General features: G+C 43.2%; 1 protein-coding gene across 1 annotated transcript in view; it reads right to left on the reverse strand.

The window, feature by feature from the left end:
* TSC2 (TSC complex subunit 2) overlaps window positions 1-15,518 on the reverse strand; it is a 130,146-nt gene that overhangs the window by 69,630 nt on the left and 44,998 nt on the right. Inside the window, exons 22-25 of the mRNA XM_068247295.1 lie at window positions 13,883-14,072; window positions 11,940-12,033; window positions 9,952-10,054; window positions 9,777-9,871 (exon numbers count right to left, since the gene is read on the reverse strand). Of these exons, the coding sequence (XP_068103396.1) occupies window positions 9,777-9,871; window positions 9,952-10,054; window positions 11,940-12,033; window positions 13,883-14,072 (482 nt within the window). The remainder of the gene's footprint in view (window positions 1-9,776; window positions 9,872-9,951; window positions 10,055-11,939; window positions 12,034-13,882; window positions 14,073-15,518) is intronic.

The following is a 15,518-nucleotide window of genomic DNA, read 5'->3' on the forward strand; positions in this document are numbered from 1 at the left end:
CATCGATCCCACAGGGTGAGGGGATCAAGGCCTGTATTGACCTTGTCAGAACTAGTGGAGAGTACACTGAACGACAAGTTGATTTTTTTGAGACTCTTCTCCACTTTGTTCTTGACAACAACTATTTCTTGTTTAAAGAGGACTTTTTTCTCCAAAGACGGGGTACAGCTATGGGATCCAATGTCGCCCCGTCGTTTGCAGGTGCATTCATGCATCAGTTTGAAAATATGTATGTCTATAACAATGTGGCGTTTAACACACACTGTCGTGCGTGGTGGCGCTACATTGACGACATTTTTGCCGTTTGGCGGGGCGACATTGGATCCCTGCTGACCTTTCACGATGACCTTAATCGGTCACATGAGTATATCAAATTTGATTTGACATATGATTCATTGGAGATCAATTTCCTCGATACTACGATTAGAGTTCAGAATGCTGCTTTGGTCTCAGATTTTTTCCAAAAGCCCACTGACCGTAACCAACTTCTCCGCTATGAGAGCTTCCACCCACCTGCTGTTTTCCGCTCGGTCACCAGGAGCCAATTACTTAGGGTTAACCGCATTGTGTCGGATGCTAACATTATTGAGCACAGAAGACAGCAGATGGTGGGAAAACTCTCACAGCGGGGATATCCTACCACACTAATACAGAACGGATTGCAAAGGATCTTGGATCCTATTGAGTCTGTGACTGACCAAAAGCGTGATCTGGGTCCTAGATTACCTTTTGTGTGCCAGTACCATGGATTGTCCTATAGAGTACTTTCTTGCATCAAAAAACATTGGCACATTCTAAGTAGTGCTTATCCAGAGATTCCCGAATTCCGCTCTCCACCGATTCCTGCCTATAGGCGCAATGCGACTGTGGGCAGTAAATTGGTCAGAGCGGACTTGTCTTTTCCTCTTAAAGACACCACTTCACTTACTGGCATCAAACGTGTGGGTTGTTATCCTTGCCTATCTTGCAGTGAATGTACCCATCTCATTAAAGGCACCACCTTTGGTGGAGACTATAGGATAAGACACTTTCTTACCTGCCAGAGCTCCTATGTTGTGTATCTATTGATTTGCCCATGTGGCCTTTTGTATGTGGGTGAAACCACACAGAAGGTGCGAGATCGCATCTCACAACATAGGAGCTCTGTGCGGAGCAAGACCTCTGAGCTGCCAGTAGCCAAACATTGGCGCAATGCAGGCCACAGAGACACTGAGTTAAAGTTTATGGTCATTGACCATCAACCCAAACCGAGACGTGGGGGGGACAGAGTTCTCCTCCTAAGGAAAAGGGAGGTTATGTGGATACATAAATTGAAATGTTTACACCCTGAGGGTCTTAACAAAGATTTTGACCTCCATCTGTTTCTGTAAATTTCAGATTATATGATGCGACTATATTGGATCAGGAACGATGGGACATTGATGCTGGATGGGACTTGATTATTTTGAAGCTAAGTGTGAAATTTAACACTGTTTGTTGTATACTGGGCATGATCCCATATTTACATATGTTACCTCCTTGTTATTGGGCGTCGTCCCACATTAGCATGTCACTTCCTGCCTGTCAGGTATATATTGATTTGATTCACTTCATTTTGTGTTGGCATTGAGAAAGGTCGGGGACGACCGAAACTGTTTGCTTGTACCTTTTGCTTTTTGCTCCAAATAAAAAAGAGCTGTGTGCTGCAACCCTACGTCTTTTTTCTATAATCCAGAGGGGATTGGGCACCCCTGGCTGCGTGCACACCCACCCATTGAGGGTTCACTGTGACAGCTGCTGACCTCCATTGGACCTTATATATATATATATATATATATACATACATTGTACAGCGCTGCGTAATATGTCGGCGCTACATAAATACTAAATAATAATAATAATAAATAATCGAGCCGCCGGATCGCTGCAATGTCCCATCGTGTAGATGGGGCTTTAAAGGGATGTCAGGATGCCTTTTACTATTGTAATGCTGTCTCTGCACTGAGTTTTGTCTATTGAAGCCTAAATTACCGAACTTCTACCGCACCTGTGAAAATATTGGTGAATTGGTACACAAAAGTCTAACATACCGAATGCGGCATTTTCCCGACTGGTTTTCTCTTATCGAGCAGCCTTGGGTGAACTGACGCCTATGCCAATAGGAGACTTATTGGAGGACATTTTAAAAGGGTTTTAGAGTTAGGGTAGGCTAGGTTTATCAGTTAGCCAAAAAGTGGGCACTAATGGCCTGACAGCTGTTTTGTGCATCTGCTTTGGCTTTCATAGAAGTGCAGGCGCACAAAACGGCTGTCAGGCCTTCTTTTCTTTGTGCACCTACCAAAACCTATCCGCGCTTCAATGTATTGATGCTTAATAAAGGGCAAACTTTACAAGAGTAACTGTTTTTTCAACATCCAGAGTTTAGGTACATTATGTGATATCTGTACATCTCATTTGGTGGGATGGACTCTGTTCTGTCCCAAAACACAAGTGTTTCTTTTTGATGCTGGAAAAAACAGTATAAAGGGAGTTGATCAATTGGACATTTCTTCCTTTTCACCATTTTTGTAGAAATCAAATCAGACCCCAGCCTTTGAAGTAGAGCTCTGGAAACTAAGCAATGACAAAGGACACCTGGCGTGAAAGTGATATGGAGGCTGCGATATTTATTTCCTTTTAAACAATACCAGTTGCCTGGCATCCTGCTGGTCTTTCATGCATCAGTGTCTGTATCACCCACCAGAAACAAGCATGTGGAAAAAACAGTCAAACATCTGATCTGCATGCCTGTTCTGGTTCTATGGGTAAAAGGGTAAAAAGTATTTGAGGCAGAGGATCATGACAGCCAGGTAACTGTTGAATAAAAGGAAATAAATAGAGAAATATGGCAGCCTCCATATCGCTCTCGCTTCAGGTTTCCTTTAAGGAGTTTCCACTTTGAGGAGGAGCGGACACTGCAATTTATCAGAATTTATGTTCAAAAAGTGCCATGCCTACTCCGCTATACGCAAAGTCAGTCACAGCTTCCGAAGCCCCACAGCTGTGGTCAGTCTCAGCTCAGAGTCCAGCCCACTGACCACTACTAGGCCTTACAGGATGAAAAGGAGAATAAAAAAATCCAAAAGACAACCCCCTTTAAAGTACAGAGTATAGTAAACAGCAATATAAATTGGATCAAAATCACATGACACTCATTAGGGCACCAGTCAGTGTTCACAATAGGAGAAGCAGGAAAGGGGGAGGAAATCCACCTGTGATTAGACCAAAGACGTCACCATGCTGTTTCTGGGCAATACCTAAGGCAGTGTACATCACAGACTAACCTCAGAGTACCCAATCATTACATCTTCAGCTATATACTATACACCGAGGATTATAAAAAGCCCATTCTCTGGGTTGTCGGTGTGCCCTTAGTCTCCGTCCATCTCCCCCTACAGCAGAAACATGCATGGAGCATGCTGGAAAGTGTTGCCATCTATCTTTGCCTGGCGATGCCACAACCCTTCCAAAGCCTTGTACCATGTGAGCTCTTGTTTCCCAGCCCTGGTATAACTTCCGTGTCTGGGAAGGGAACAGACCATGCATGGTAAGAAGCAGGGCTGTGGAGTCAGAGTTAAAAGATTTTTGTACTGACTCCACAGCCCTGGTAAGAAGCTAGGGCAGATATGAGTGAGGACAGCAGCAAGTAGGGCCTGGAATAGGTAAAGTACTTACAGCACACTGCAGATTTCTTCAGGGCTGCTGGGGCCACCACACTGGGGATACTCAATCAGGAGCCTTATAACTAAAGGGACTGCACCACAGAAGACTCTATAGTAGAGAGAATTACATCATAGGAGGTGCAGTAATGGACTACACAACGGGGGCAATTTAATAAAGGCAACTATACAAAAGGGGCACTATAACCGAGGACTACACATCAGGAGCACTATAGCAGAAGGTGTGTATGCGTGTGTACGCGCGTGACATAACAGCAGGCACTAGTGTGTATGCGTGAGGGGGTGGGGGGCACTACATAGCGCCAGCACTAGTAGGGGAAGCTAAAAAGGGAAGAATGACCAGAGGTAATCTAAAGGTGGGACCTGTAACAGGAGAGCATTACAATAGGTGCACAATGTGGGATCTACAAAAGTGGGCACTATAATATGGAGGCTATAACAGAGAACTAAAATGGAGTGGGTTGTAACAGTGGCTGCTAAAATGGAGGGGAGATAAACTGTGGAAGCACTATAAAGGAGAGGACTGTAATGGAGGGCAGAAAGGTGTATGTGCATTTCGGGTGGGGGTGTGTTGGGGTTGGTGCTTTAGAATACATAAAGCTATACAAGTTTCTAAAAAAGTTAATCTGACAAAACTGAAGGCAATTAAAGTAAAGGCCAACTGCTCCATTCACATTCAGCATCCAAGAAAGCTTGATGGTCTTTGCTGGAGGCGATCAGACATCTGTAGTGTAGTTAGACTGGAACCTCTGAGACAGACTACCACATATAGATATTGCCCAAAAGCAGCAGCACCATGATGACATAACCCAGTGTAGAGGGACAAGGATGGAACATACCGTTTAGGTCTAACAACTAAGGTCTCCCTAAAAATCAGGGTTTGAAGGTTAGTATTGGCTTCATCCAGACAAATAATCACAGGTGTCTTGTAAGTTAAAACAGAACCAAAGTCAAGAAAACAACCCAGCAAACTACTAACACTAATGTAATGTAATTTAAAGTTTCAATTTTAAAATTGCACTTTTGTGGACACTGCAAATAAGCTGTGTAGGACCAGTGACTGGAGGATCAGCACTATAGAGAAGTCATGCAGCACTATAGGCTGAATGCAGTAGGATAGCCTCCAGATGGCTATTGTTTACAAATACAGATTAACAGTAATCTGTACATATAGACCAACATGTATCAGTATTGTGTTTCTGCCGTTTAGTCCACTCTGCACACTCGATTCGCTGCTTTCACTAACCTTTTTCCCATTCAGATTAAGGGCTGGTTCACACGGGCGTCTGCTGAGCTTTTGCTTGGCATTGCGTTCAAACGCCAGCGTTTAAACGCCAGCGTTTAAAAGCTAGCTTTTGAAAGCTTTTGAAAAGCGTTCAAGGCTAGCAGTTCTGGTCTCTGCTATTGTTGCCTCGCGTTTACTGCCTCTGAAAGCAGCATGTTGCTTTTGAGACTAGACGCAACGCTGGGATCTACTGCCAGGCTTTCATGAAAGCCTGTAAAAGCCAGCTCTAAACGCTCCCATTCACTTGCATGGGATGGCAGTAGATCCCAAAAAACGCTGCGTCTGAAACGCTGCGTTAAATGCCACAAAAACGCCCGTCTGAACCAGCCCTAAGTCATGAAAAGGTTTGTTCAAGCCCTCAGTCTTGCTTACAGTAACATATTTCTCTGCAGGCCTACTGCCATCTCTCCAATGCCTTCTGAGCCCTATGGGCACATCACAGTCAGCTCTGATGATGCCCTCTCTTGCCAATCCCATGCCTGGTTTATAGACACTCAGAGAATCCAGTTCTAGCCATAAGTCTCAGTTACAAAGCATTCCATATCAATATCCCACACGTTTCTTCACATTCTTGTACCCATGACTTCTTATGAGATTAAACCCTCCTTTGGAAACTTTACACACCACATCCATTGTATTTTGAGCCTCATAACCTTCAAGTATATTCTGAAACAGCACCTCTAGACAAGCATATAGTTCAACTCAGTCTCCAGACACTTGTTCAGCCAAGGCTTTTTAAGTTGCGTAAGGATCTGAATGTTAGCAGGCTAGCCGTAAAGAGGATTCTCCTTCTATAGGTAATCAGCGGGGGATCAAAAAGTATGCAAAAAGTATGTGGAGTGCCAATGGCAGTGATGGTTTGTTAGCAGCCTGATAGCATTCTCTACTGAATATGGGTAGTGCAGGTCCTTATTTGGAAGGCCCGTGTAGACAGCATTATAATTATCTAGCAGTGATGTGATCTTGGTAGCATAGGGGTGGATAGGAAAGGTCCCAAGGATACCTGTGGAGTTATGCTAGTCAGGAAGGATCTGAAACCCCTGAAGGATCTAGCCCTCCTACTAAAACTACACCATCCCTCATATCACTACACCCAACACTAGCCCTACTACTATTGTTATACTTAACACTAGCCCATTCTAGTACCATTACACCGGACACCAGTCCTCCTACTACCACTACATCAGGAATGTCAAACCGGTCCTTCGAGGGCCTTCACACATTTTTGACACAGCTCAAATTAACTGATGGTCTGAATCAGGAAAGGTGTGGTCCATTAGGTAGAACACATTCCTCTCCTTGGTCCATCCTAAACACTGGCATGGATGTGGTTCTCCAGGTTCAACACCTGCCACATCCAACATTAGCCATCTTACTACTACTACTACTACTACTACACCGAACAATAGCCCTCCTACTACCACTACACACAACACTAGCCCTTCTATCGCTATACCTAGCACTAGCCACTTCTATTACTGCTACACCTAACACTAGCCCTCCTAATAACACTGTGCCTAGCTGCCACTAAACCTGCACTAACCTCACTGATGCTTACCGATCGTCTTACCATCGCACTGACACTTCCAATAGTCGCTTAGTTAGTTGCACTCAATCTATTGCATGTGCTGAATCTTAGCACCCTGGCACACCATAGCTGCAATTAACATTGCAGGTTGTGGTGGTTCTACTGACAACCTGCATAGAAATCAAAAATGCCTTGTGGAGATTGGTTTGTAGCTGCTTATAGGGATTGGGTCCAGTGAGGGCTTTCTGAAACAAAATGGTTTCCTTCAGAAAGACTGGAAGCCTCCCTGCTTGCAAGGAACAGTTGACTATTGTGTGAAATTCTGGGAAACAGGTCAGGTCATTTCTACATGAACTGTGTTGGGCTAGGGCCAGGTCTCAGGAAGTCTAGTTGAGGTTTATGAGGACGTACAGCACTACTGCTAATTGGGGAAGTATTTCTTCAAGTGTTCTTGAGAATCTGTACTCTAAACATCTTACAATAAAAAGCATACCATTCTATTAATTATGTACTCCTGGGCCCCTCTTTGCTATTTCTGCCACTCCCTGCTGAGATCCTGGCTTGTAATTGCCAGTTTTAGGCAGTGTTTACAAACTAAAAAACATGGCTTCTAACCAGCATGTGACAGGCTCAGAGAAGCTCTGTCTGACTCATACAGAGCTTGCAGGGGGCATGGAGAGGGTTTGCATAACTTCTATCCCATTACAGCAGAGCACCACCTTCCTGCCTGAGCTGACAAAGCCAGCAAAGAAGATTCGATTACATAACAGAGATAATACATCCACTGTGCAACTAGGAAAGGCTGCAGTAAGACAGACCACATAGAACAGGTATAGGAACTTATAGGATAGAAGAAATAAGGCCGAACATTTTGTTACAGAGTCTCTGAGGTGGCAAAAAAATAAAATAAAAGAAGGGTTTGTAGTATGGTGTAATGGTTAAGGGCTCTGCCTCTGACATGGGAGACCAGGGTTCGAATCTCGGCTCTGCCTGTTCAGTAAGCCAGCACCTATTCAGTAGGAGACCTAAGGCAAGTCTCCCTAACACTGCTACGGCCTATAGAGCGCGCCCTAGTGGCTGCTGCTCTGGCGCTTTGAGTCCGCCAGGAGAAAAGCGCGATATAAATGTGATTTGTCTTGTACTAATATTGTTCAGAGGTCAGTGATAGATGCAGCTTACACTATTTCTAACTACACTAACTACTAGCCTTTATATATTATTAATGACACTTATCCATATGCTGAGCTGGTTTTTTTTCTTGACTTCATTTCTGCTGTAAGTATATGGTGAGATGAGAAATAAGGACAATAAACAGCACTGAGAATGGAAAAAAAAAAGTCATAAATAAAAGATAAATCAAACAGTACAGGATGGAAGGTTAATTTGCAGTAAAAACAAAAAATGATAAAAAAAACAAAACTAACAAGTAAATATGTAACCATTAAGAAAATACGTCAGGACACAAATTCTCATGGTAGTAATTAACATTTACATTTCAGCGAGCTCAGCAATGATTTATGGTTAAGATGATATTTCAAGCTGAAAAGGAAAGATCATGGATTTTTGCTTTGCTTATGAAGTTGAGGGAAGAGGAACTCCAGTGAAAATAAAATGAACAAAAGTGCTTCATTTTTACAATAATTATGTATGAATGATTTAGTCAGTGTTTACCCATTGTAAAATCTCTCCTCTCCCCGATTTACATTGACATTTATCACACGGTGACATTTTTACTGCTGGAAGGTAAGGTCAGTGGAAGTAGCTGCTGCTGGCTTTTTTGGCAGTTGGAAACAGCTGTTATTTCCCACAATGCAACAAGGCTCCCACAGTGTGATGTCAGTCCATGGTCCTGACATCACGCTCACACTGTGGGAGGGGTTTCACCACAATATCAGCCATACAGAGCCCTCTGATGATCCGTTTGTGAAAAGGAAAAAGATTTCTCATGGGAAAGGGGGTATCAGCTACTGAACAGATGAAGTTCAATCCTTGGTCACCGTTTCTTTTTAAAAGGTTAACTAAACCCAAAATTATACAATGCAAATTCTCAAAGCTTTCACATTTTTTTAAGTTCAAAAGCCCACTGATTGGTTGTGCTGCCTTGTAGTGTCACCCATTCATAGAGACAGTAGTTTCCTGTTGGGGCAATACAATTACCAATTGTGAGGTTCAAGTCTCCTCCACAGATAGGACATGTGGCCATTTTCGCAACATTGTGATAAAACTGAATAATACGGGCCCTGGTCCACTAGGAAATAAGATTGCATGCCAAATTGCGCTGTGATGGGATTTAGTTTCCTTCCATTTCCACTAACACGATTTGGCTATGTTCTGAATAGTGGTTATAATACAGAGTAGCTACGAGTATGTAACTTCTCAGAATCGAAATTTAAATGAGATCGGGCTGCCCGCAGCCGATGGGTGTTAGCCAATGCGTCCGCCTTCGACAATGCGCTTCATTTGCGTCTCATGCTTCCTTCTTCCGGGTTGAAGAAGGAAGCATGGGAGTGACATGGAATGCGAATGGAGTGCAGACACATTGGGTAAGGTGGATGCATTGGGTAAGTTAATTGCGGTGCTGTTGCAATTGGCAAAATAGGGCTAGTGGGAAAGGGCCCTAGCACACAACAATTTTACTGGTTGTGTACATAAAGTGCTACTTGACATCATGCGCTATATACTGTAAAGTGTGCAAGTACTAGTAAAGAGAATCAGAGGTAGCAACAAAATAAAACATTTGTTGCAGAGTGAGCAGGAGCTGGAATGCGTAACAAGTTTGTACTGCTGTCTCGTTACCTGTCTATGAGACTACAAGATCTCACACTAAGGCCACAAAGTGACATGCTGGTCCCAGCACAGGAAGTCAAGGAAAATCTTTAGTAAGAATAGCACACACACACACACGTTTTTTTTTAAATCTGAACATTCAGGCCAACTCAGAATATACAGTACTCTTGAGAGGCTCTTTGTCCTCTCATTGTTTCTACCTTGAAGCTAAAAAAAAAAAAAAAAAAAAAAAAAAAAAAAAAAAAAAAAAAAAAAAAGACAAACCTTCAGGAGAATTCCTAGAAGTAATTAAAAAACCCCAAACTCACTAAAATCTGTTTGTAGCCAGTAATTGGCTGATACATGTCAAATTCCCCATACTATACTATACACTACGGCTCGTAAAACAGCCCTCGACCCCTGGGAGAAAAATCAAGTTCTTAGGTTATCCTGAAAAAAAAAGTGTTATACACTGAGGGCATAAAAAGACATGGCATACGTTCTGGGCCGCTCATTCAGGCTGGTGCTGCGCGCTCTGAAGCTGCCTCTCTCTGGAGTGTCATCAAAGCTTTGGAGGACATTGGATCGCAAGCCCTGGAGAGCAGAAAGAATTGTGGGTAATCTGGCTTTTGCGTAAACACGGCAATTCCCACGGGGTAGAGGGAGGAACTCACCTTTGTAATGTAAGGCACAAAGTCTTTTCTCAGCGACAACCGGCATCGCACAAACCACATGGCAATTACATGGTGGGCCAAGAACACAATATGCTGATTATACCTTGAGGAAAAAAACGAACCAAAGAGAAAACCTTTAATATCACTGTATTTTTTTTTTTCAAGTGTACCTGTTCCTTTGTAGAAACCCTGTCACAAGAAAAGGAGGGGGGGGGGGGGGGGGGGGAGGCTTAAAGCAGTGTTCTCCATAGGTTTTTTTTTTTTTAGCACTAATCACAAATTTTGGTGAGCGCCCGGGCTGTCAACTCAAATCCTCCTCCTATGCTATGTCGTGCCAGCCTTTCATTCCTCTATCGCACCCCACCCCCCTACTTTTTCATGCCACCCGGCTGGAAAAAAAAAATGATGGGAGACAGCTGGCTGAAAGTTTGTAACCTCTATTCCACCCAGTTTTGCTAGCCCTTAGACTGCCAGCTATTATTTAGAAAAAGCCACATATAGGTTTGTATTGTGCTTATTAAATGTCTTGCACAAGTCTACATATTCCAATTTCCACAGTCAGGAGGTGGTTGAGAATTATGCAAATTTGCTATAGAATTATGCCAAATTATGAAAATCTATTATAAAATTGACAGTTCAAACCTTGTAGTGAAAGCATTTAATTGGTCCATTTTCAAGCTGGATAGATTTGCAGTAACATTTGCATAATTTTACATCAGCTTACAATTCTTTGCATAATTTAAAGGGAGCCTGAGATGAAAACTCTCAGGTTCCATACTTATCTTGGGCTTTCTTAAAGAGAACCCGAGGTGGGAATCTTAGAATTAAATCTATACACAGAGGCTGGGTCTGGCTATAGTGCCCAGCCTCTGTTGCTAGTTTAATCCCCCGTAAATCCCCCCTGCGCTCCGTTCTAGCCCATAAATGACAGCCGCGCTGTCGGGCTCTGTTTACCTTTCTAGTGCCACTCACGCCGCTCCCCCCGCCTCCTGCAGAGCCGGTCCCTGCCCACGTCCCTTCCCTCCAATCAGTGGCGAGGGAAGGGATGTGGGCGGGGATCGGCGCTCTGCAGGAGGCGGGTGAGCAGCGTGAGTGGCACTAGAATGGTTAACAGAGCCTGCTGCAACACGCTCAGTGTCAACAGCGCGGCTGTAATTTATGGGGGGAGAGCGGAGCGCAGGGGGGATTTAGGAAAGATTAAAATAGCAACAGAGGCTGGGCACTATAGCCAGACCCAGCCTCTGTGTATAGATTTAACTCTAAGATCCCCACCTCGGGTTCTCTTTAAGCCCCCTTAAGGCTGCTCAGTTACTTGCCGTCTTCCCCGGGTGGCTCCTGTCCACCGCTACATGACCTGGTAGCCTGGCCCAGTCGCGCATGGCCTGCGCAGTAGTTTCTGCTTAGGCGCAGACCGCTACAGGTGCGCGACAGGGCTGTGCATGCGCGACAAAGCGTGACTCGGCCAGGCTATCGACCCATGCAGTGGGGCACAGGAGCCACCTGGGAAGACAGCAAGGGACCGAGCAGCATCAAGGGTGCTTAAGGAAGCCTCAAGTATGGTGCCTGGGACAGTTTTTATCTTAGGTACACTTTAAGGGATGTAGAAAGTTGGCACTGAGCCAAAACTTTGTACTAGATGCCTTTTAGGCATTCGTGTAACAGGAATATGGGGGGGGGGGGGGGGGGGGATGGCCTATAGAAGTCAGCTGCAGGAGGAAGTAGTTTTGTACTAAAATGCCTTTAGATATCCGCGGCAGTCTAAGGGTTAACACTTTTCGTTAGATCTCAGAAGGCAGCTTGATCTGAGAAGTCAGAATACACCATTTCACCTTCCAACGAGCCTCAGTACATGAGATGGTTAGGAGTGCACAGGCAAGAAAATTATGCTCTTATCAATCACAGATACTCAGCAAGTAATCAGCAAATACACGCAAGTGCAACTAAAGTAATTTTCTTGTATAAAGAAAAAACTATAGACAGGTCCCCACCTTGATGGATTGGTGTAGGGAAGTGAAATGGCAAACACACTGGCATACTGTGTCTCAGCAAAGTTTCCAAAAAGATGTGGTAACCGGACCAGAGCTAGAAGACAAATTGAGTAGTTAATGGAGCAGAAAATGCACATACTGAAAGTAAACCACACAGACAATGGTCACTTATTAAAACGTGAACCTTTAACTACAACTAACGTAGATGTATATGATCAAAACTACAAACTTTGGGGCCCTTACCATAAATGCATACATCCACCACTTCTAAGCCTGCTGAGAGAATAGGACCTTTTACAGAATAAGACCTTTCATACCAATAAGCATTGTAAGTCTTTTTAAGAGGTGAAGACAATGACTTTGGCTTTTAGTAGAGCAGCATTAAAGGGAACCTAAACTGAGAAGGATATGGATTTTTCCTTTTAAAATAATACCAGTTGCCTGACTCTCCTGCTGATCCTGTATCTCTAATGCTTTCAGCCACAGCCCCTGAACAAGCATGCAGATCAGGTGCTCTGACTGAACTCAGACTGGATTAGCTGCATGCTTGTTTCAGGTCTTTGATTTAGCCAATACTGCAAGCAAAGAGATAAGCTGGACTGCCAGGCAACTGGTATTGTTTAAAAGGAAACACCCACATCCTTCTCAGTTTAGATTCCCTTTAAAGATTAAGAAAGTAACTAGTGGTTAGGTTTCTTCCGTGAGGGCACATCATCGCCACGGAAGAGTCGAGTACTGAACAATCTGTGCGCAAACTGTTTTGGAAGCGAATGCCCCACATTTGCTGCATCTGTTCTGAATGCAAGTTATGTAATCTGCACGTGTTTTTTGGCTTTGCACATCTGTGCAGCTTATCAACTTGGGTGCAGTCTGCATTTGGAAGCGCTGACAATATCTCCAGTTGTACAAAAATCTAAGCCTACTTATGGCTAGCTGCATCCATGTGCATCACTTTGCATTCATCTATATAGATTAGGGTTAAGTGCATAGTTTTGTATCTGATTTGTATTCAAGGTGTGTAATTTAAGTCTCTGGGGGGCTTTGCACACTTCTGTTTGTTTCATTTCAGTTGCAGCCTGATTAGAAGAACTGTCAATTTTTTTCTGTTCTTTAGAAAATGTGTAGACCATTTATGGCTAGCAGCCTCAGGTTCATACTATGCTTGAGTTATTAGCTAGTGGTTAGGTCTCTTCCATGAAAGCATGTCATCGCCATGGAAGACTCTAGTACCGAACAATCTTCATGCAAACTGTTTTGGAAGCTGCATCCGTTTTGAATGCAAGTTGTGTAATCTGCCCATGTTTTGGGCTATGCACATCTATGCATCTGGTCAACTCGGGTGCAGCCTGCATTTGGAAGCGCTGACAACATCTACTGTTGTAAGAAAGTAGCTTGTTTGCTTTCAGTTAAGGCTCCTGTTCTGCCAAATATTTGTAGCCCTTCCCCACTCCTTCCCATGAATTTACATGAATAAAGTCATAAATAATACCAAAACCTTTAACGAATTTGTTTCCAGAAGTGGTAATATAATCATCACTGCGCCTATGTAGAAGGCAGGCGTAAGATTGGGAGGATGGGGGGTGGGGGGGAGAGAAGATGTACAAGTGACCACTCACCACTACTTGAGGAGGCCGTGGAATAGACGCGGCAAAACTGCCCATCTACCACCCTCCTATAGAGGTCAATACAGGGGGATAAATCTTATACCACTAGTGGAATGGTAAAAGGGATGTCGTTAGCTTGAAGGACCACTATAAAAAAAAAAAAATATAGTTTATCTAGTACCCAATATGACCCCAGCCTCCATGTTCCTCTCACTTTAGATGCCTCCGAGTTGCCTCTATGCTGCACACCTCTATCCTCATCTGCCACAAAACCCCTCCCGATGGTCACAACTGGCAGGAATAACTCATGACTGAGTGAAGTTAAGGAAAATAACTCACTGGACAGGAATTCCAGCATGGGGATGGCCATGGAGACCGTAGCGGAAATGTGAGTAAGTTTCACAATGAGAAGTGGGAGGGATTTGAACAGGATGCATGGCATCTCCACCATGCACATAGATAACGCAACCACACACTCCTTAGCACATCGGTAGATGAGGCCGCCCTCCAAACAGCGAATCAATTCCTTCTGCAAAAAAAGAGAATGGAGACAAGCATTTGTAATGCGTTTTTTTTTTTTTTTTTTAAATCACAATGTAAAAAAATAAATAAATAATAAAAGCAGCACAATAATGTCGAATTTCAAAACTGACAGTCTACAAATTAACAATATGCAATGTGACCGTTGCGAACACAGCGTGACAAATAATGAATACTATTTAATATTTGCTCATAACCAATATGAGTAACAGTCAAATGTGTCCATCTTTATTGCAGTCTGTACATATCTAGAGCAGGGCTGCCCAATAGGTCGATCGCGACAGCCTTCTCGGTAGATCGCGGCCTCGTCTCATTAAATGTTGCGGCCGGCAGCTGTAGAACACATCTCATCACGTTTTGCTGCCGGCCGCTGGAAAATAGGGATGCAGGGGAGGAAAGAGGCGGCGCGGCCGCTACATCATGGCTGGGGGTGGCGTCGTGCACGTTACAAGCACACCACGTCGCACGCTGCCACCCCTTAGCCCGCCAGAGCACTCCTGGGCCCTCAGCTGCCAGAGGTGCATATCCCTCTCACTTTATTTGTACTGAACCTTAAATAGAAGTTGGAACTTATTTTCTAGGAATAAAGTTTGCGGATAAGGTATACGGTATAATTTTATTTCCAAGTAAATGTGGAGTTCTTCCTATATTCATTCATTTGCGCTGCTTTCACTCTTCACCCATATGCTTGCTTTTTTTTTTTTTTTTTTTTTTTTTTTTAATATAACACAATTTGATTTTAAAAAACAACAAAATGCATACAATATTTTGGAAGTCTGGGATGATCAATGAGATGCAAAAAAAATATTTCCGAGTTGATACAAATCTTTATGCAAATATATGCAGTTTTAGAATGGACCAATCAATTTAAACCTGGGTTTAAATTGATTGGTCCATTTTCAAACTGCATAAATGTGAGGTGACATGGGGTAGCTTCACATGAAAAACACCCTCCAGCCCTCTCATCCAATCCCTGCAGAAGTGCCAAATTATACCATTCCATGTAGTGTTGTTATCTAAAGCGCTCCATGATATTTTTTATTTCTCTATGTCAGAGGGATGCAAAAATAAAGGACTTCCTGTAAAAAAAAAAAAAAAAAAAAAAAAAAAAGAAGAAAAAGCCCAACTCTGTTTTCTTGTCCCTATGGGTAAGGTTATGGGGTCTGCCCTGGTTTAAATAGGTGAATTTAGTTATTTTCATACATACCACACTGATGGCACACTAGGATATAGTGAAGATAACTTTCCTGGGCGCTATCAGAATAAGATGGGCAAACTGACTGATTGAGACTGCATTCCTCCTGGAACAGGATTGTTCAGAGGTCTCATGATCATGATAGTTAAAGCAGCAGACACAGCCATACTATCCCAGGAAAAAAAAAAAAAGAAAAAAAAAAAAAAAAAGATATATACACTGTATAATATATTTATTTAA

Source organism: Hyperolius riggenbachi, chromosome 7 (assembly GCF_040937935.1).
Source record: "Hyperolius riggenbachi isolate aHypRig1 chromosome 7, aHypRig1.pri, whole genome shotgun sequence".
In the NCBI taxonomy this organism is placed as follows: domain Eukaryota; kingdom Metazoa; phylum Chordata; class Amphibia; order Anura; family Hyperoliidae; genus Hyperolius; species Hyperolius riggenbachi.